The sequence below is a fragment of the Piliocolobus tephrosceles genome, chromosome 14 (assembly GCF_002776525.5).
Source record: "Piliocolobus tephrosceles isolate RC106 chromosome 14, ASM277652v3, whole genome shotgun sequence".
Taxonomy (NCBI): Eukaryota; Metazoa; Chordata; class Mammalia; order Primates; family Cercopithecidae; genus Piliocolobus; species Piliocolobus tephrosceles.
In genome coordinates, this window is record NC_045447.1 from 4,457,566 (window position 1) to 4,479,594 (window position 22,029).

The following is a 22,029-nucleotide window of genomic DNA, read 5'->3' on the forward strand; positions in this document are numbered from 1 at the left end:
CCCCTCCCCTCCTCTCCCCTCCCCTCCCCTCCCCTCCCCTCCCCTCCTCTCCCCTCCTCTCCTCTTTGCTCCCTTCCCTTGCAGAGCAGCCTGGCCCTTGCTTAACACAATACTGAGCCTTCCCCATGTCTGAGCCACCGAGGGGGAGCTCCTCTGGTTGCAGGGGGACGTCCAGAGAGTGCACCCCTTGGTCCTTCCCAGTCCCCTCGGGGCTCCTCCAAGGAGCATCCTTGGAAACCCTTACTGAGTCCTGGTCCGCTCTGTGCCCTTCCTCTCTGTGGAGATGTTCCCAGGTGCCCCAGAGGTGACACCACCACTGTCGTGACCCCCGCCCGTGTTGGCATGGGATTCTTCTTCCAAGGGTTTGCAGGACCCTCAGTCCTTCCTGCCCAGGGAGCCTTAAGATAGTAACTTGGCTCACGGTCTAAAGCACGCATCATTTTCCCCCTTTGTGTGGAGAGTGATGAGACCAATATTGGCCCAATTAGCCAGCTGTGCGTCTTTTATGTTTGGAGGATGTTTATTTCCATGCAGGCAGTGGCGAATCATCTCTCGGATGCCCGTTTGCTCCGTGTGGGTTTATTGCCAGCAGCTGCTGTGTGGAAGGTGGGGATCCAGCAGAGCTGGAATGGGGAGACAGGGACCTGGTGGGGCAGGTCACAGGCCCTCGGACCCCCAGGCTCCCAAGAGTGGGCAAGATGCCACTTGCCAACCGTGGAGGCTTTTGATGCCACTGGCTTTCCCCGAAGAAATGGGAAATTTCTCAAAAAGCTGATCTCAGTGTTTTCTTTTACTGTGGGAGGAACCAGCTGGTGGTGGAGAGGCAGAAAGCTGGGGAAACAAGTCCCTAAAGAGGCTTTGCCCAGAGGCCTTGCCCGCTCTGCTGGCATCCTGCTGGGAGAGACAGGCAGGTGCAGGGCTGGGGGTCTCACAGCCCCCAAACTGACTCTTAAGAGCAGGTTTCTCTGCTTGTCCCTGAAGGGTCTTGAGCTGAGTTTTGTTCCCCGCCATTACCGGGGGGTCTCCCCGCAGGGATGATGGCCCTTTGTGGAGGCAGCAGGGCCTCCAGTTTGCCTTCCTGGGGAGCCTGGCTGGGCAGCTGTTTGGGCTGGAAGGCTGAGCCATGGCCCTGCTGCTGGGGGCTTCCCTCACTTCCTCAGAGTTGGCCTGAGAGGTCCCACGGTGGCCAGCCAACCGTCTGGACTTGGGAATGAGCTCTGACTGGTCAAGGCCAGTTCACTCCCCAAGTCGTTTGAAAGCTGGGCATCCTGCGGGTAAACGTCAGCAGGTGGGTGCATTGCCTGTGAGGTTGTGTGGGGGATCTTGGCCCTGGATCATGCAGGCCCTCTCTCTCGAGACCCCCATCCATGCCTGGTGAGAGTGGGTGCTCCCTGGAGCCCGCTGCTGTCCCTGGTTCTGAAGAGGTCTCAGACCTCTTTGAGAAAACAAGTGAAAGGACATGGAGTGTCCACAGAACCTGCCAGGCTGGGTGTTGCCTGTGTCTGGGGTGGTATGCACCCTGCTGTCAGGCTCTGCATAGCATCCTCGTGCCCAGCGCTGGTCCCACTGGTCTCGAGCTGTCCAGTCTATCCAGGCAGGGGCTGGGGGCAAGGGGCAGTTCCTGCTTCCTACCAGGGTCCTCTGAGATAAAACAGCTGCTTCCTTGTCCTTCCCTGTCATGTCTGGAGCTCTCTGAACAGCCCCAGTAGAAGGTAATGGAGATGGTGACTTCCCCAAAGGAAGATAAAGCCAGAGGATGGCAGGTGCCACTTCCAGAGCCTGGGTAGGGGGTCTGCTGTGGAGGCTCTGGCCCCTGAGCCGTCACCCTGCCCAGCGGGGCAGCACGAGGGGCTGTGATGTGGCTTCGGGTCTGTTGGCTGGTTGTGGGGTGGTGTTCCTGATGTCCCAGGCCCAGGTTGCAAGGACAGTGTGGGCCCTGCTAACTGGCGCTGTTTCTGGTTTCTTTCTCCACGCTTGCAGATTAGATACATGCAGGTGAGTGGCCTGGAAGGGGAGGCTGGGGACGTCCTGCCTGCGCCGTCTTCTTGACCTTTCAGGGAGGGCTCAGACCTCTCTGAGAAAACTCAGGACCCTGCCCCCAGGGAGACATGGTCAGGCACACGTGACTTCAGGCATCACAGACCCTTAGCACCCCCGTGGTCCTGTACGCCATCTTGCATGTTGCCTTAGAGATCTGCAGCCTGGCAGACCCAAGGGGAGCCTTGGGGATTTCTTGGAGGATGATGATGGTCTTAGGGCTGACACAAGTGCTGTGGGTCTCAGCACCATTTCTCTAGAGCCTTCTGACAGATGTGATTCACCCAGCCTAACAGAACCTTCAAGATAATGTTGGGAAAATCCCCCACTGCCCCACAGTGACCCCACCTGTCACCTCACCCTGGACCACTGGCCAGGCAACCTCTGAACAGTCCTGCCCCGGCCACATTCCACCAGAGGCGGGGACAGGCCCTGCTCTGGAGGAGGCCCCGGGGACCCTGCTGGTGGAGGTGGGGTCATCTCAGGCCCCCTGGCTAGAAACCAGTGGACACTTGGGGGAAGAGTCCAGCCTGCAGGTGGCTGGTCCTGAGACGTGCAGTGTCTCAGTGGATGTGGTCTGCATGGAGTTGAGCACACAGTCTGCTGTATAGGGAGGACTTATGCACGCAGTAGGTGCTTTAGCAACACACTCCTGCTCCTGTGCGGGAGGGGATAGCTTCTGCAGCCCTCACCCCAGTCTGGCGAAGAATTGAGATTCAGAATCAGAGGAGTAGGGGCCTGGGATTGTAGAAGCCTCTGCCTCCAAGCCTTCCTTGGCACTGTCCCCATGTCATATCCCCTCCCCGTGCCTCAGTTTCTTCATCTGCCAAATAGATGCGAAGGGGTTGGCCCTCTCTGTCACCCATCCGGCTGCAGCCCTGCACACTCAGTGACCTCGTGGCCAAACCCGAGGAGATGTCCTCATGTGCGGAGGTGTCCGGGTGTCACAGTACAGACGTGCAGGTGGCAGGTGGCTGGGCCCGTGGGGTCCTACTGACACCCCCTTCCCTCCTCTAGAAAATGAGCATGACTGAGGATGACAAAAGGAACTGCTGCCTGCTGGAGATCCAGGAGACCGAGGCCAAGTACTACCGCACCCTGGAGGACATAGAGAAGGTGAGGGCGGGCAGTGGCTGCCGGAAAATGGCAGCGGCCACTGTGGTCACTGCAGGGCCGCCCGTCCCCTGGGAGTGCATTCCGGAGGCAGGGCCACAGGGCCTGTCTAACAGGCGAAGGAGAGTTGGTGGCCCTCCCAGCTCTGCCTCTAGGTATCCCCTACCCAAAAGGAGGGTGCTCTCTCCTTTCCTCTGCAACCCCTGAAGCCTCAGCCTGCGCCTGTCCCTGCCCCTCCTCCGAGCCTAGTCGGGGTGGGATTACGGCTTCAGCTCCTGAACGTTGCTCTAAGGCAGGCGCTGAGCTAGCTCCTCATGTATTCACCCCCATCCCACCTAGAGCTGCTCCCCAGCCTCTCCACCCTCAGCCTCTGCCTCTATAAAAGGGAAGAAAGCTCCCATGGCGAGCTGGGAGTGTCCTGCACAAGGCATGGTCGGGCCTAGTGACCAGAGCTGCAGACTCCAAGCTCCTTGCCCAGCTGTTCCACACTGGTGCATCTGAGTCCTCTCCCGCTGGCCTGCTGAGCTCCTAGAGGGCTGAGGATGCGCCTTCACCTGCCCTATCCGACTCGGGCCTCCTGTAGGCACCTGATCGGCCTGGCTCTGGGACATTTCCCCAGCACTTCTGAGTCTTCATTGCCAACTGCTGGTGTTTACTGGGGAGAAAAACCAACCTTGTTTTTAAGCTGGAGTCTCATTTCTATCCTCCGGTTGTGGTGTGGGGTCCAGGGTGGCCGTGGTGCCTCCAGTCAGGAGACCTGGTCTGCCCCCTTGGACCCAGGCTGGCCTTGCTCCATCTGGGCCCCCTCCTGCTGCCCCACCCTCTGGTCCTTGGCCAGCGGCCTTTCTGCACACACATCTGTACATCCTGGCCCAGGTCCTTCCTGCTCCCTTGAAGCCCTGCTCATGCCCTGGCCGAGTCCTGCCCCTTCCGAGAATCCTGGCTCTGAGGTCGGCCTCTGCTGGGGTCCTGCCGGCCTCTGCATCCCTCTATGGCTGAGTGCTGCCTCAGAAAGCAGGAGGGCCCTTGGGGGCTATCTGTACCCTGCCTGGGGCTGCCACCTGGGTGTGTTTGCTTGGACAATGCTCTCGGCGTCACGGGGTGGCCAAGGAGTGGTCCTGCAGCTGGGCCCAGAGGATGTCTGCAGAGCTTCTGGCCACCCTGAGCAGGAGCCACTCGGGGAGCAGGAGAGGAGAGGGTGGCAGGGCCTCCCAGGGCCTCCAGAGCAGGGTTGGCAGCCTCCCACGTCCTCATTTTCACTTCACATCCTGCCTGAGGCTGGGACTGGAGGACTCTGGTCCCAGCCTGCACCCCCGCTGGCACTTCTCCAGATGGAGAGCATCCCTTTTGATGACAGTTTTGGGGTCGTGCTCGGGAGCACAAGCTCAGTGTTTGAGTGCTGGGTGGGGACCACGGCCCTGTCCATCCAGATGGTCCCCATGGGTGATGGCCCTGCCTCCTGGGTCTCAGTCCCTCACTGCAAGCCACAACCCCAGCGCCCACCTCAGGGCAGCCATAGCGCCCACGTCCACCCTATGTATGAGTGGCCACCACAGGACTCTGCCCCCGTCATGCTGGGAGCATTAGAATCTTTACCCCCATACCTCCCCGCCCTGAACTCACCCCCAGAGAATGGAGCCCGATGTGGCCAGAACACAGGTGTACCCCAGTAAGCATGGAGCACCCCAGTGTGCCTGCCTCGGAGCTGCCCCAGGGACCCTCCCCAGCAGCTGTGACCTTGAGAGGGTGGGCGACAGTAGCAGGGTGGCAGTGGCGGACTTCTGTCTTCCAGAACTACATGAGCCCCCTGCGGCTGGTGCTGAGCCCGGCAGACATGGCGGCTGTCTTCATTAACCTGGAGGTAAGGGTCCTGGCCCCCCTCACTCATGCCGGGCTCTGGGCTCTAACTCGGCACTGGCCACACATGTCCTGCTGTCCCCAGGGCCTTGGAGAGCTGCACCCCTGCAGCTCCGCTGTGGCTTGTGCTGGCTGGAAGGAGGAGCCCCCACCCTTCTCTCCACGGTCTTTGGATTTAGGAGCCAGGGTAGCAGGTTTCTGGGCTCCCCTTGTCTGCGGGTGAGGGCGGCACTGACGTGCATGGCTGGAGGCACGGATGACCCTGAGAATGTAAATGAAGTTTTTGTCAGTGGCCAGAGAGAAACATGTCCCTCCACCCCTTTGAGCAGACCCCCTCGCCTGCCCTGCGGGTGTCTGAACGCTGTCATAGAAAGGCAGTTCCCCATGCAGAGTCACCTTGATATGGGTAGCAGAGCAGGGCACTGGCACCAGGCTCTGGCGGCCATGCGTGGGTGGGCTTCCTCCGAGGACACGCTGCTCCTGGCCCTTCCTCCTGGCCTGGTGGCCACAGGTGCCAGCAGCCCATGCGGTGGCTGTGTCCTACCTCCCTGGGCGTCTCATTAGCTGCAAGGGTGGGCTCTGGTCACTGTGCCCTGGATGAGGCTGGCTTGGACCCCAGAGCTTCCTGTAGTCTATGCCTCTGACCCAGAGTTCATCTGGCCTTGAGCTGTGCTCCGGATGGAGGACGGCAGACAGAAAGGGGCCTGGGGTGGGGATGGGGGTCCTGGGGTGCGGCCTGGGCACAGGGGTACTGCACTGTGCCGCCCCGCTCTGTCTGTAGAGCCTGCCTTGAGTCGGCCGCTGTGTGTCAGATGGGCTGATGCTGGCTGAGGGCGGCTTCCCTCCCACACGTACTGGCTCTTCTGTGCACCATTGCCATAGAATCTTCTATCGGAATCACAGCCTGGCATGCACAGATATGTGGAGTGCAGGCCCAGCACCCGGGCCCCTCACCCCCTTGACAGGAACCACAGAACCACAGGGGTGCCTTAAGGGTGGCGCTCCCGTCTAGCCTTGGGTGGGCCTGGCCAGGCACTCACGGCTCTTTTTCAACCCAGGACCTGATCAAGGTGCATCACAGCTTCCTGAGGGCCATCGACGTGTCCATGATGGTGGGGGGTAGCACGCTGGCCAAGGTCTTTCTCGATTTCAAGGAAAGGTGAGTGGCTGCTGGCCCTCTGGGGCTCCTTGGCCCCTCCCTGTCTGCGGAAGAGTTTACAGAAGTGGAACTCTTGGGTTTTGGGGTGTCCCGAGACAGGGGTCGCCCCCTCTGGACCCCGTCCTCCCTTGTTGAGGATGCCGCCCACCCCAAGCCACAGCCTGGATGATGGAGAGGATGTGGAGCCTCCTATCCTGTGGGAGCTTGGCAGGGGCAGGATCCGGATTCTGGACGTTTCTAACTAGCTGTGAGGGGTCGCCATCCGAGTGGCTTGGCTGTCCCAGTGGAGATCTTGGGCCCCTGCTTCTCCCTTCTGTGCCTTTGTGGCTGGTTCTTTAAAGTTAGGATGCGGACAAGGATGAAAGGAGGTGGCACGTGAAGCTCAGACGATGCCCAGGCTGTTGGAGGCCGGGGAGATGGCATTTCTGGGGCTAAGACAATGTCCAGGCTGTCGGAGGCTGAGGAGATGGCGTTTCTGGAGCTAAGACAATGTCCAGGCTGTTGGACGCTGGGGAGGTGGCATTTCTGGGGCTTAGCCGATGCCCAGGCTGTCGGAGGCCGGGGAGGTGGCGTTTCTGGGGCTTAGCCGATGCCCAGACTGTCAGAGCCTGGGGAGATGGCGTTTCCAGCCATGGAAGTCGCGAGAGAGCCCCATCAAGGGACGGTGCCAAGCTCTCTGTCCCTTGGAGATCCTTTGGAGGTGCCCGAAGGGGTCTATGCTAATGCTTCCTGAACTTGCCCGCTCACTAGAGCCTCTGGGGAGCTTGTTACAAATACCATGTCCGGGGTCCACTCTTGGAAGGGTCTGCTGTGGGGCCTGGGGAGTTGTAGAAGACCCCACAGGCACGTCTGACCACGTGGCCCTGGGCCAGGCATTGGGTGCCCAGGTCCATCTCTCCCTCATCTCTAGGAGTGTCCCCTGCGTTGTCCGCCAGGTGACCGTCAGCATAGCTCACACCCCTCCCTGTCCAGGCAGCCAGGGACAGGCCCAGGGCTGGATTCTCAGGCACGTTGCGTGGGAAACCCTGCAGGTGCTTCCCCGTGTGGTCCGTAGCTCCAGGAAAGGCGCTCCCCCGTCCCCTGTGAGGAGGGTCCCGGAGCCTGCTCTCCAGGGGCCATGGCTTGGGGGGTTCCCGGAGACGCGAGGGAGCAGGCAGTGCTTGTGGTCAGGTGGCAGAGGTGACCAGGAGAGCTGACGAGGCCCAGCAGGTGTGAGCACACTGGCCAGCCCCGGAGGCGTAAGAGTGGGCAGGGGTTGGGGGAGGACAGCTCCCTAACCTGCCCCAGCAAGGTGTTCCCTTCATCTGCGGGTGAGCCGATATGCCTGGCTGGTGGGTCGCACTGGCTGGCGGGTCGCACTGGCTGGCGGGTCGCACTGGCAGTCAACCCAGTCTTCGGCAGGTGTGGGGTACAGCGGACCTTCTCAGTGCCTTGTTTATGCTGTCCCTCGGCCAGGAAGGGAGGGAGCCACGGATGAAGCGTGGTTTACTTCGAGGCCCATTCAAGGCTGAAGCCCCGGAGCAGGAATGGCTGGCTGTGAGGTGGAGTGACAGGGTGGATAACCTGCCCTCTCCCAGGAGCCTCCCTTCGCAGTCAGGCTGCCCTGTGACACCCCTGGCCCCGTCCTACCAGCAGGACCTTGCATACGTGTTTCCTGCCCAGGAACAGCGAGCATCTCTGCCTTGGAGTGCCACTGCAGTGTGGGCAGCGCATCCAGTGACAGGCCCGGCCCGAGAGCTCTGTGGACAGGCGGCTTCGTCCCTGGGAGCGAGGCCTGTGGCCAGACCCGTCAGTCAGGGTCTGTTTGGGGAAGGGGCTGGCAGTGTTTCATCAAAGCTCATCACCAAGTCATCGTGGTTCCATCCCAGCATCCAGCTTTTCTGCCCCATTCCTCTCATTTTGGAGTCAGCCCCAAGGTCCCGGTTCTCGCTTGCCGGATGAGTCCTGAAGCTTTCATAGGGTGCCTGCTGTGTATGGCTACTGAGCTCTGGACCGAGGATACGCAGTGAACAGAGCTACTGGCCTCTCACTGGTTGGGAGGGATGAGAACCAAGACAAGACAGAGGAGCTCGGGGGCACTGTGGTGTTGCTGGAGAGCCCAGGAGACCCGTGAGGGCTGTGCAGCCGAGGACGGGTCCCCTTGAGCACAGTCCTGCAGGGGTGGGGCGAGGCGTGTGGGGGAGCAGAAGCTTGGGGGAAGATGAGAGGCAGGAGCCCAGTAGGAAAGGGGCAGCTCTCCAGGGAAGGACTGGAGGGTCCTGCAGGAGCTTCCAGGCCAAGGGAAGGATTTAGAATTTTTCTTTTTTAAAGCAAGGGCATGAGGAAGCTGCTGAGGGGCTTTGTGACAGAGTTCTGGCAGCTCGTCAGGGGTGCAGGGTGGAGTAGTGTCCCCATGTGGCGTGACCAGCCCTGAGTGGCAGGGGACAGTCACCTCCCTCTTTTTGACGTTATACCTTTATGAATGTAGCCGTGGTCCTCAGACAAGGCAGGAGCTCCTCTTAGCCTTTCCCTGTAGGCCTAAAAAGGGATATCTCCTATCCAGAGGGACACTGGGCCTTGGGAAGGAGTTTGCATTCTGCAGCTCTGGATGTAAGACAGAGCCATGTGGTTTTTCTCTGTGGCTGGGGCTGGCCAGGCTGGGCCTGGAGTCCAGCCCCTGGTGGCTTCCTTGAGTGAGGCAGTGAGTCATGCTGGGGGAGTGGGGGCATACGGGGACGTGGAGGCAGGAGAGCTACAAAGGGAATGGCCTCAGGGAGCTGGCAGCTCCGCAGGAAGGCCACGGACTGGCTTTCAAGAGGAGCTCTCTGTGGAGCTTTGCACAAGCACTTTTGGGAGGAACGCAGAACAGAACAAGATGAAGGCCATGCCCTCCTCCCCTGGGGCTGTGTGGGATTTCCCTGTGCGTTTGGAGATGAAGGATCCAAGACAGACGAGCGCTTTGGTGCACCGAGACTTCCGCTCGGAATCCTGGAACGAGTGAGGCTGCCCTGTGGATGGTTCCTACCCGAAGTCCAAGGCTGGGTCGTTCCGGGGTGCTACCTGCAGGGAGAGTCCCTGGCCTCAAAACCCCTGGTAGGGGTTGGCTTGGCCACCTCCTCTGGCAGGGCTGCCTTTGGGAACCTCTGAAGTCAAGAAGCCTTAGCTCCCGCTCTGTCTAACCCCCACTTCCCAGATGGGGAAACAGAGGCCAGAGGTGGCAGCTCAGCCGTGGACCTGCTTGTTCCTGCATCCTTGGTCCATACCTGAGCCCATGGCCTGTGGCCCTCAACCCGCGCTGGCCTGTCCCTGGGCATCTTGAGAGGTTGGGGCTTTGTGGACTGGAGGCAGAGGTGACACCGTGAGGAAAATGCGCAGAGGACAGGTGTCTCTGGAGGAGGCGTTTGTGCGCTGTATAGTGGGGTCAGAGTTTAACATACTCAGAAAGTTAAAAAAACATAACTCTTGGCTGGGCGCGGTGGCTCAAGCCTGTAATCCCAGCACTTTGGGAGGCTGAGGCGGGCGGATCACGAGGTCAGGCGATCAAGACCATCCTGGTTAACACGGTGAAACCCCGTCTCTACTAAAAAATACAAAAAATTAGCTGGGCACGGTGGCGGGCGCCTGTAGTCCCAGCTGCTCAGGAGGCTGAGGCAGGAGTATGGCCTGAACCTGGGAGGCGGAGCTTGCAGTGAGCCAAGATCACGCCACTGCACTCCAGTCTGGATCACAGAGCCAGACTCTGTCTCCAAAAAAAAAAAAAAAAAAAAAAAACAAAACCCTCACACAAATACCCATGGAGCTGTGGCCACAGGTCTTGTCAACTCACGAACGAGGCCACGCGTCTGTCAACTCACACAGCTTGTCAGCAGAGAGGGGAGATAGGGCGGGACACTGGACATGGTGGGCTGTGCCTTGCAAGGTGACCACACTAGGACCTTTGGAGCCATGTCCTCTAGCAGGACAGAAATCATTTGTGCCTGAATAACTTTCTCCAGGGGAGGAGTCAGCTGGAGCCAGAGGAGGCTGCCCCCAAGAGGTGCTCCAGCCAGACCAGGAATGCCTGAAGTCATGTGTGTGCATGTGTGTGCTTGTGTGTGTGCGTATGTGTACACATGTGTGTGTGTATGTGTGCATGTGTGCCCCTGTGTGCTGCCTTATTCCCAAGTTTTGGCTCCTTTTTCTTAATAGTAGTAAAAGTGGTTAGAATTAAGGCCTGTAAACTTTTGCCTCCTTAACTGACTTCCTCCAATAGGCTTGGAGTCACTGCCGTTTTCTCTCCATTTTTCGGAGAAATGTCAAACTCTGCCCCCTGGGGACTCTGTGGCCCATGCTGCCTGGCATGTGGCAGGTGTTCAGAATCCTGTGGCGTAGACGGAGGGTTGAAGGCATCTATGTGAGTGACCTGGTTTGGTTGTAACAATGACCGCAAACATGGTGGCTTGAAACAAGACATGACTCCATTCTGGAGGCCAGAATCCTAAATTAGTCTCACTGAGCCAAAGTCCAGATGTGCCCGGGTCATACATCCTGCAGAGGCTCCAGGGGCATCCTTCCTACGTCCTGCAGCTGCTGGGGGCCCAGGCGTTCCTGGCTGTGGCTGCTTCGTTTTCTGTCCCCGTCTCCACATGGCCTCCCCACATCTCTATGTCGTTTTCTGAGGCCACTGTGATTGGATTTAGGGCCACCTTCCTTCAGCATGGCCTCATCCATCCTTACCTTGATCGCATCTGTATCATGACCAAATAAGGTCACAGTGTGAGGCTCTGGTGGAACCACTGCAGCCGAGTTCTGGTCTGAGGCCCTCTCCATTGCCAGCTGCCTGTGGTCAGTGGGGCTGGGGGTGTGCAGGTGCTGGCATCTGCTCTGCACCTGGGTCAGGTGACAGAGGGCACGGGTCCCTTGAGTGTCCTTCTAGACTCAACGGAAAGAGAGTGTCCCTCTGCAGAGGCCTCACCCGGAGGCCCTAAGGGCCAGGGTTGGGAGCCACGTGCATTCGCTTTGGAATCTGGCCCTGTTCCTCCTTGCTGGGCGACCTCAGAAGTCATGTCACCTCTCTGAGCCTCAGGGCCCCTGTCCTGAAAGTGGTTCTGTGAGGATGCAGTGAGCCCAGGTGTGAAGCACCTCCCACGGCCAGGGCCCTTTCGGGTTCTTCATGGAGCTCTGTGTGTCTGTTCCCAGGAGTAGTTCTCCTTCTCCTGTTTGCTGCAAGTGTCTGCCGTTCCCGCCCCCCCGCATCCTTTTATCAAATGGATAGAAGGACCTGTGTCCAGGCTTGCGGCTGTGGCCGCTCACAGCCGTGTGTGAGTGCCTGGTGCAGGCAGGCTCCGGGCTGGGTGCTGGGCCATGGGGAGGAGTGAGACCCACTGCAGGAGCTCAGGGCTGGGGGGTGGGGATCACCCGGGGCAGCCTCCTCTTTGGGCTCCCACTGACTTTGGACAGCCCTCTACCTGCTGCCCTTTGACCTATATCTCCTTGCTTTTCCCTCTGGCCCTGCTGGGGCAAGGGTTGAGGTGAAACAGGTGGCACAGAAGAGGCGATGATAGGGAGGGTTTTGACGGGTGAGTAGAAGTTTGCCAGATGGAGAAGGCTGCCGGCTCAGTGGTGCTGTGGCTGGTGGGGACGTTCCCAGTGAGGCATGGTGTGAGGAGAATAAGGCTGGGATCCACACTCCGGCCCCTCGTCCGCCTAAACCTCGGGCCCAGGTGACCTGGTGTGAAATTGAAAGGGGGAGCTCACAAGGCTGGTTCGGCCACGCTAGAGCTTCTGGCACCAGGCATGTTATCCACTGGGCTTCAGCTGGGTGCTTTTTCCACGCACGTGAAGACTTCCCTCGATGGAGAGGGGCTGGGGCCGTGCCTGCGCCCAGCTTACCTGAAATGCTCGAAGCCGAGTCCGCGGTGGTGCACAGCCAGCAGGCAGTGCACTGCAGCCCAAGAACCTGGGCTTTGGGGTTGGTGACTGCTGTTGTGCTTCCCTTCTCAGCACAGGCCTCTCTGAGCCTCAATGTCCCCATGGGTAAAATGGCAACAGTCAGAGTCCCAGAGCTTCCAGCTGAGCCCATGCCTGGTGGGAAGTCAGGCAGTGTGGTGTCACATGATCCCTCCTGCCCGAGCGTGGCCCCAGCAGCAGCGGACATGGCTCCATGCGGGGAGGACCCCTCGCTGGGGGCTCTGGCTTTCCGCCTCCCCAGCCCAGACTCTCCCTCCCACCTCTAGGCAGTCTTGGGAAGCTCTGAAAGCCTCAAGGTTCACCACCTGCCCTGGTTTCCCCACCTGGAGTCCTTAGGCCAGGTCAGGGGCACTTTTCAAAGGGGCCACAGGGATAGGCTGGGGGCCTTAGGGTTCCGGGACCTCCTGCCGTGCTTCTGGTCTGGTGTCATCATCAGATGGGAGGCACAGCCAGGAGGCAGGGGTGCAGCCCAAGGACCTGGGCTTTGGGGTCGGTGACTGCTGGTGTGATTCCCTTCTCAGCTACGAGCCTCTCTGAGCCTCAGTGTCCCCATGGGTAGAACGGCGACAGTCACAGCCCCAGAGCTTCCAGCCCGGGTCCTGGCACCAAGTGATGCCCAGTGTGTGTGGCAGGTCTTCTGTGCCTGGCTCTGATCATTCTCTTAGGGTGGAGAAAACACCAATCTGGAGCGGGGCAGGTGCAGGCAGCCGCTAGGGCTCAGTGTCTTGTCCGCTTACTTTTCAGGCTGTCTGGTGGTCTCTTAAATGTCCCTCTGTTCCTTCTCCCCTCTCCTACTCTACCGGGGGCTTCTGAAGCTTTTGTTCTTTTTTTTTTTTTTTTTTTTTTTAAAGGGGAAAAACCTTTTTCTCGATTGCTTCCAGAGATGATAGGTTTTCACCAACTTTTATATGAAAATGATCAGTGTAATAACAGACTCATTTAGGTGGAAACCAGGGAGCAGGTTCCCATTTAAAGTGGTTCCTGGTCAACACACGGCCCCAGCACCAGGCAGGAGGCAGGCCCTTTGCAATGATGGTGATGCTTCCGTGCAGACCTCCCAGATCTGTGGACACGGGACACGCCCGTACAGACCCCATATGTGGGCCCTGTGGGACCGGCCACGGGTGCTTTGCTTGACTGTGGCTGGGCCAGGTGAGCTTCGAGCAGGTTCAGGTCCTTTATCAGAGTCATGGACCGTCGGCCTTGAGTGCCAGAGTGTCCCTGAAGGCTTGTGAGGGAGGATTCTCGGGCGGCCTGAGGAGGTGCCAGCCACTGGACCCCACATGCAGCGCTCGGAGGGTGTCAGGGCCTCTGTCGCCCCTGGCTGCGGTGAGGACAGCCTCTCGAGCATTCGTTGGGAGTGGGAAGTGTGTCAAGATGCCTGTCCGTGTGCCTGAGCCAGCAGCAAAGGGACGTGCTCCCTGGGCAGAAAATGTGTTTCCAGCCACGGCTGTGTTCTTATGAGCCCAGAACTCCAGAGCTGGGAAGGAAGTGAGCATTGTGTGGTCCAAAACCCCATAGGTGTGGGGAGTGGGGCCTGTCTAGGGCCCATGTGGCAGAGCCACATGGATGGAAACCTGTCCCTGCATCAAGACGCCACGATCAGGACGCTTCTTCCCGAGGGCCGCCCTCCACAAAAGCCGAGCTACAGGCCCAGCTGCCTGCCCCGAGCCCCAGGCCGGGTGCCCTGTGGCAAAGCAGCTCTCATGATGGAAAGAGAAATGGCCCAGAGGCCATGGTGACCTGGTCCCGAGAGCCTGCACTGGGCTTCCCGGGCCAGGGAAGCCTCCAGATGCTAACACGCAGCCCTGCCAGAGAGCACATCACCAGGACGCTGGGTCCGGCCTAGCCTTGCAGGCCAGACTGTCAGCTCCTAGCAAGTTCATGGAGGCCTCAGTCGCCCTGCCTGAAGGGTGGGGCTGATCACACCCGTCTTTACAAATGTGCAGAAAAAGTCGTCAGGCTTGTCGGCAAAGCACCTGGCAGCAGCTGCCTCGGCGAGTGGTGGCTCTTGTCATCCTTGTCACCAACATGGTCCCCTGGCGTGGTTCTTCTTCTTTGGGACTGCCCTGTCGGTGGGATGACAGGGTTTTTTTTGTTTTGTTTTGTTTTTTTGAGACGGAGTCTGGCTCTGTCGCCCAGGCTGGAGTGCAGTGGCCGGATCTCAGCTCACTGCAAGCTCCGCCTCCCGGGTTCACGCCATTCTCCTGCCTTAGCCTCCCGAGTTGCTGGGACTACAGGCGCCCGCCACCTCACCCGGCTAGTTTTTTGTATTTTTTAGTAGAGACGGGGTTTCACCGTGTTAGCCAGGATGGTCTCGATCTCCTGACCTCGTGATCCGCCCGCCTCGGCCTCCCAGAGTGCTGGGATTACAGGCTTGAGCCACCGCGCCTGGCCAAGGTTTTCAAGATGAAATTTCAGGCTGGTAACCTAAGACCCTGAGGCTCCAGAGGCCGGGAACCCTGGGTTCCAGTTGGTAGAGATGTGGGCCCAGTGCAGGGCAAGGGAGAAGGTGCCGTGGCTGAAGAGACCAGCACAAGGCACTGAAGTGGGAATCAGAGTGGCCGGGAGACAGCGATGCCGGGGCCAGGAGGAGGCGGTGGGCAGGACACGAGGGCCGGCCTCCTGGGCATCCTCCCGGGAACTTGCTGGTCCTCCCAGGTCCGGGGACCACATGACTGATGACTGCCTGCATCCCTGTTGAGGAGGGGGCCGTCACTGACTGCTGTTGTCCCCTGCTTGTGGAATCCAGGCACCACGTAGAAGCACCAAGGGTGACACTTAGGGCACCAGGGTGAGCCCTGAGCCAGCACAGGCCTCGGTGCTCAGGGCCTAGGGGCAAGAGTCTGAGCCCTCCTGGGGTCTTCCTTCCTGGGGCGATGCCAGGGGCTTCTCTTTCCTCCAGTGTTGGCCCTTTTCGGGGGTGGGATGGTTGAGAGCTCCACCCTGCATCCCCAGCCGGGTCCCCAGCCGGGACCTGACCTAGAACCACCTAGGACTCAGGAAGAGCGGGGCATCTCCTCTCCCAGCATGCCAGCAGCCGTCCTGTGGCCCGGTAGCATTTCAGGAAGGGTAAAGCAGCCTCCTGGCCGTCGAATATGTCCACACGCAGGGAGCTGTCAGGGGAGGGGACTGTTGGTTGCGCACCTACAGCCTGCTGGGAAAAATGGACGGGCTCACTGCAGCCCTGGGCAGCTCATTAAACCTGTGTGTGTGTGTGTGTGCGCGCGCGTGTGTGCACTGTCCAGGCTCCTGATCTACGGGGAGTACTGTAGCCACATGGAGCATGCCCAGAACACTCTGAACCAGCTCCTGGCCAGCCGGGAGGACTTCAGGCAGAAAGTCGAGGTAAGTCCTGCCAGGCGTTGGCCCTGGCCCTGGCTCTGAGGTTGCAGCTCGCAGGCCAGAGCTCATTAGGTACCAGCCTCTCTCTTGCCCATTTGTTGGGAAGGTGGTGACGGGGGTGGTGATGTAATAGTTTTTTGTAGATTTTTCTTTTTTGCATTGTGTTGGGTTGGGGATTGGGTCGGGTGGAGGTCACCATCCCAGGCCAGGACACAGCGACACTCCCCATGGAGAAAGGGCCTTGGGACTGAATCTAACTCAGCTGGGGGCTCGGCTGACCCTGACCCTGGCCTCTGCTGACCCAAGGGAGCCCCGGGTAACATTTGCTGGGAACTATAGGACCACCCACCCCTCGTCCATCCTCACCCCAGGCCCAGGGCGAGTCTCTATCAACTGGGGGCTCTGACTGACCCCTGACCCTGGCCTCTGCTGACCCCAGGGAACCGTGGGTAACATTTGCTGGGAACCATGGGGCCACCCACCCCTCATGCATCCTCACCCCAGGCCCAGGGCAAGTCTCTGTCAACATCTACTTTCTCACGTGAGCCCCTCCCAGCCCCTCCTGTTCCCAGCTGGAGTTTCCAGCTCCATCTGGTCAGTACACCCTGTTTTCTACGTGGAACCTGGTGTAGAGCCCTCTGGCTATAGCAATGGTGGAGGCAGCGTGGTCCCCCAGTGGAGATGCCCGATGCCCCCCAAGTCCAGACAATGAATGGGGGAATGCCCTGGTTCCTGGGAGTGGCCCCCACAGCTCGGTGCAAGCTGGCGCTCCACCTTGCTTCTCCCAGAGGCCAGACCAGAGAGGGGCTGGTCAAGGGGGGATGCCCTGCTGCCCTTCTCCAAAGGACCTGGCCTGGCAGAAGAGTCATAGCCACATCCAGGCAGGCCCAGCAGGCGCCCCGGGAGGGTTCCTGTAGCGTCGCACATGTCTCACTGTGTCCCAGCCTGGCCAGTGCAGACACGGCAGGGTGGGAGAGGTGGCGCGCCCCCACCCACGTGTTGTGAAGCCCATCCTGCTGCACACCCCGGGTGCATGGACTGGTTCTGGGAGCCTGGCTAGAGAAGAACCAAACGTCTGGGCCCGAGTTCTGGGCTTAGGTCTCCCCTTTCTGTGGGCGGGGGTACAGATGGGTGGATTCAGGCTTTCCTCAGGAAGGGCTCTCCCATTGCCCTGTCTCCCTCCCAGGAGTGCACGCTGAAGGTCCAGGATGGAAAATTTAAACTACAAGACCTGCTGGTGGTCCCCATGCAGAGGGTGCTCAAATACCACCTGCTCTTGAAGGTGAGGCCCTGGGCCCCGGGTGCCTGGGGGGTCATCACTGCCAGAGTCAGATGAGGGCTGGCAGCTTCCAGAGGGTGTGGGATGCAGCCCACAGACAGGTTAAGTTGAATATAAACAAATCAGTTCGTGCTTAGCTCATTATCACTGCTCAATGCATATGATGAACAATTATCACAGTAAATATACATAGGAAGACGACTGAAGTCACTATTGAGGTCAGAAAACTGAAGGAGACAGAAAAGTGTCCTCACACCAGGAATAAGAAAGCTACTGTGGGCCGGGCGCGGTGGCTCAAGCCTGTAATCCCAGCACTTTGGGAGGCCGAGGCGGGCGGATCACGAGGTCAGGAGATCGAGACCATCCTGGCTAACATGGTGAAACCCCATCTCTACTAAAAAATACAAAAAACTAGCCGAGCATGGTGGTGGGCGCCTGTAGTCCCAGCTACTCCGGAGGCTGAGGCAGGAGAATGGCGTAAACCCGGGAGGCGGAACTTGCAGTGAGCTGAGATCCGGCCACTGTACCCCAACCGGGGCGACAGAGTGAACCCCGGCTCAAAAAAAAAAAAAAAAAAAGCTACTGTGGTTGATCTCTGAGCTTCCTGGTGGCCACAGCAGAAATGGAAATGGAAGAGCTTCAGGAAAGACAGACCTGGGAGGGAAGGCGGTGGTTTCTGCCAGCCACCTTGTGAGGCCTTTTCCCATGAACTGCTGGCACAGAGCCTTGCTTTTTGCTGCCTTCATGTCCTTTCTCACGGTCACTCCCTTCCTTTATCCACAAGATCTGGGAGTGCCTCACCAAGACGTGGGGTGTCCCCCTGTGGAGGGGTCACTCTCTGTCCTTTGGTGGTGGGCAGCCAAACCCAGCCTGGGCTGGCAGGTGGGGTGGCTTTCTTCTGAGGACTTTGTTCTATGCTCACCCCCTGCACTGGGTAGGGGTCAGGGCAGAGGCCAGGACCCCCGAGTGGTAACACATGACACTCTTCTCCCCCCTCCAGGAGCTTCTGAGCCATTCTGCGGAACGGCCTGAGAGGCAGCAGCTCAAAGAAGCACTGGAAGCTATGCAGGTGAGTGGGTAAACTGAGGCAGGGGAGAAGCCATCGTGCAGCTTAGCACACCATGCCCGCGTGGTCTTGGACTGAAACTGGGCTCATTAACAAGCCGTGACTGTGACTATAGACATTTTCCTGGGATAGCAGGAGTTGGGGCGGGGCAGGGCAGGGGGTGAGACCCACAGGAGGTGGAGGTGACGGGTGGAAGGGCGCTGCAGGTCAGGTGCCCCCTCAGGTGTCCCGGGTCCTAACCTCACCTGTCCAACAAGACCTCCTTTGAGCCTCCCCTCCCCCTGCTTTCCCCTCAGGCACTCGCCTCCATTCTGGGCTTTCTGGCCCGGTGCTTCTCACTCCCAGCTCTGAGCCTTTTTTTTTTTTTTTTTGAGACGAAGTCTTGCTCTGCCGCCCAGGCTGGAGTGCAGTGGCCGGATCTCAGCTCACCGCAAGCTCCGCCTCCCGGGTTCACGCCATTCTCCTGTCTCAGCCTCCCGAGTAGCTGGGACTACAGGCGCCCGCCTCGTCGCCCGGCTACTTTTTTGTATTTTCTATTAGAGACGGGGTTTCACCATATTAGCCAGGATGGTCTTGATCTCCTGACCTCGTGATCTGCCCGTCTCGGCCTCCCAAAGTGCTGGGATTACAGGCTTGAGCCACCGCGCCCGGCCCCTTGTGTTTCTAAAATGCTACCCCAGGGCCATCTCTCTGCTACCTGCCTGGGGAGCTCCTTCACTCCTGGCTGTTTCGAGGACACCCCCCCCCACCGCCGCATCAAGCCAGCCATGCCTCCCTTTCTCCCCTTGTCCGAGTGAGCTTAGCTCATGTCACTCCCTTGCTCAGAAACCTTCCATGGCTCCCTCTGCCCATGAAGCAGGCATAGGCTCCTCAATCTGGCACTCCAGGCCTTCTGCAGGATACTTGCCCTCAATGTTGCAGCTGTGTTTACCACAGTTCCAGGCAGATTGGATCCCTCCCAGGCTCCTGCACGTGCCCTGCACTTCCCCAGGTCCTTGTGTTGTCTCAGGCGCACCCTCCTCCTCGTCACCTGGCTGCGTCCTGCTCATCCTTCCTTCGCCATGGACAGGACGGTTTCCAGGGAGGATCACCCCTGACTGGGTTCCATCCTCAGGGAACTGGCTTCCCCATGGGTGGCACTCTTACTCCTGGACACAGTTGTTCATGCCAGCCCCTTCCCAGCCAGGCCTGTGTCAGCCACGGTCACCTGTGTCCCCAGGTCAGGCATGGCACCCAGCATGGGGTAGGTCCCCTCCAGCCGGATCTGGATGGAGGGATGATGGCTCCCCCAGCATCTCCCTCGTCGGGAGCACGGGACACCTCTGCCAACCCCTCTCAGGGCTGCAGTCCTGCCCTCTGATACCTGGCGCCAGCCCTCTGAGCAGCCCCCTGGGCTGTGGGCTGCCTTTTCCTTTCCCAGGTACCTCATTTAAGGAGCTCCCTGTGGGCAGGGGCGGGGCTGTAACCTGCCTCCGTTTATAGCTGCTGTTGGGCCGGGACGGGAGTGGAGACCAGGGCTTGGCCACCGGTGCTAGGAGGTTCTCTGAGCAGGGCTTGTGCTCTGGGAGAAATTGATTCCCAATCGTGTGGGCACTCGTGTGGGCACGGGAGGTGGTCCCAGAGACCTTCAGCTCCTGTGCCGCTCGGCTGCACTGGGCAGCGAGCACCCTGAGGAGTGCTCCAGGAAAGCTTCCTGTCATGACGGGCTGATAAAACTTTCTTGGTGTCAGCTCTGCTGCCCCCAAGCCGCCCCTCTCCAACACCTGCTCTGGCCTGTCTGCTGTGAGCCACGGTGTGTGAGCCAGCACGGATGTATCCTCGGGGGCTCTGAGACAGTGACAGCAGGTGCAGTGGGCCGTGCACCCGGGCCCTGAGTGTGGTCTTGCATTTCATACTCTCAGCACTCGGTGTCTGGCTGGCGGGTAGCTCTGAGCCCCTCGACGGGACAGTTTCGCAGGAGTGTAGCTCACGGTGCTGCACGAAGTACTCTGTGACTTGCAGGTGTGCGTCTGCCTTTCTGAGAGCCACCGAACCTCATCATGAGACTTCAGGGCCTGGGGGGGATTTTAGAAGTCTTTGAATCGATTCCCAATTTATATAGGAAGTCATTCATGCAGCCACTATGGGAGTCGTCACTGTACCTGGGCTTGATTTCCCCTCGGGACTGAGAGCTCACTCCTTGTAAGGCAGTGTCTTTGAGAGTCGGCCGCCGTGCCTCGGTGGGCCTGAGGTTTGTCTCCATGGGAATTGCGGTTTTAGGTCTGAGCTCCATGAGCTGACTGTAGTCCTGCCTCTGTATCAAAGTACAGACATTTCCCTCACCTGCTCATTCATTCGGGCAACTTCCATCTGTTCCTGTTTCATGCCAGGCATTGGGCCAGGTGCACGCAGGGGCCACGGTGGTCAGAGTTGTAATGTTTCTGCCATTGGGGTTGGGGGGGTGGTTCTGAGCTCTAGACTCGCCACTGGAGTCCCTGTCTCTGGGAATTTATTCCTCATTTTAAAGGCAAGTGGACAAGAAAACAAAACACCCCTTTCAGACAGTGTGCTGCAGCCTCCCCAGGAAGCTCCCCGCTGCGGGGTGGGTGGGGAGCTGACTGTGAGGTCTTCTAGGAACGAGGAAGGGCGGGAGGGATGGGAACCTGCTGATGACCTGGTTCTGGCTCTGGCTCTGGCTGGTCGGTTGCATTTTGGGGAATTCCCCCCGCTGCTCTGGGTGGGCAGGGCCAGGACCGCCCATGTGGCCGGCTCCCTTGGGTTCCCATGCGGGCCAGGTTGAGATACTGCGTTTTCTGTCTGGACTGAAGTGGGCACTGCTCCCTGGTGGCCAGCACGAGAATTGCAGCACGGCAGACAGGCGCTGGATCGGGGATGGCCAGACCCATGGAGAGAGGGACTTCCTGACCCCTCATTCTGTCCAGGCTCCAAGGGAGGCCGTGGCTTGGAGAGGTTGGGGAGGGGGAAGCTTCCCAAGAACGGGGACCTAGGTCAGCCCAAGCCTAGGTGGCTCTTCTGTGGCCTGATGTGGTTCCGACACACAGGGCTGCTTCCCTCTATTAGGATGTTTAAGAGGGACCACATGGCCGGGCGCGGTGGCTCAAGCCTGTAATCCCAGCACTTTGGGAGGCCGAGACGGGCGGATCACGAGGTCAGGAGATCGAGACCATCTTGGTTAACACGGTGAAACCCCGTCTCTACTAAAAACTACAAAAAACTAGCCGGGCGCGGTGGCGGGCGCCTGTAGTCCCAGCTACTCCGGAGGCTGAGGCAGGAGAATGGCGGGAACCCAGGAGGCGGAGCTTGCAGTGAGCTGAGATCTGGCCACTGCACTCCAGCCTGGGTGGCAGAGCGAGACTACGTCTCAAAAAAAAAAAAAAAAAAAAAAAAGAGGGACCACATGATAGGGTAGAAATAAGCAGCACCAGCCAGGAGTTTGGGGCTGTTGGCATCGTCACTGACGAGGTGTGGCTCTTGGTCAGTGTGTTCCCTTCCCTGCCTCAGTTTCCTCATCTGTCATGTGGAGGTGATGCTTTTCAGCCCTCCTGTCTCGAGGGCGGCCTCCCCGGCAGGATGGAGGAAGGAGGTCCAGAAACGCCCAGTGCCTGGATGCTGGGTGGGGGGAGGTCCTTGGGGGTTGGGCTCCTGCATGCGTTTGCATTTATGCACACACATGCTCACACACACCCTGCACAGCACTGCTTGCTCACACAGACACACCCCACACACACACACACCCTGCACAGCACTGCTTGCTCACACACACAATCAGACACACCCCACCCAGCACAACCTGCTCACATACACACACACACCACCTAGCACAACCCTCTGACACACGCAATCACATACATCCTACTCAGCACAACCCGCTCACACACACCCCAGCCAGTACAGCCCGCTCATACACACATGCTCTCACACAATCACTCATACACACACCACAGCACAGCCCACACACACACACACACGTTCACACACACGCACCCCACCAGCACAGCTCACTCACACATGCAAACAATCACACACACACCCCACCCAGCACAACCCGCTCACACACACAATCACACACACGCCAGCCAGTACAGCCTGCTCATACACACATGCTGTCACACAATCGCTCACACACACACCACAGCACAGCCCACACACACGCTCACACACACGCACCCCACCCAGCACAGCTCACTCACACACACACAATCACACACCCCACCCAGCACAACCCACTCACACACACATGCTCTC

The 22,029-nt window shown here is 59.3% G+C and overlaps 1 protein-coding gene across 2 annotated transcripts in view; it reads left to right on the forward strand.

The window, feature by feature from the left end:
- The window catches only part of VAV2 (vav guanine nucleotide exchange factor 2), a 238,500-nt gene that overhangs the window by 184,858 nt on the left and 31,613 nt on the right, over nt 1-22,029 (forward strand). For both annotated transcript variants that reach the window (XM_026457484.1, XM_026457483.2), the window contains exons 6-11: nt 3,055-3,153; nt 4,943-5,011; nt 6,066-6,166; nt 15,343-15,442; nt 16,626-16,721; nt 17,719-17,787. In XM_026457484.1, coding sequence (XP_026313269.1) covers nt 3,055-3,153; nt 4,943-5,011; nt 6,066-6,166; nt 15,343-15,442; nt 16,626-16,721; nt 17,719-17,787 — 534 coding nt within the window. The remainder of the gene's footprint in view (nt 1-3,054; nt 3,154-4,942; nt 5,012-6,065; nt 6,167-15,342; nt 15,443-16,625; nt 16,722-17,718; nt 17,788-22,029) is intronic.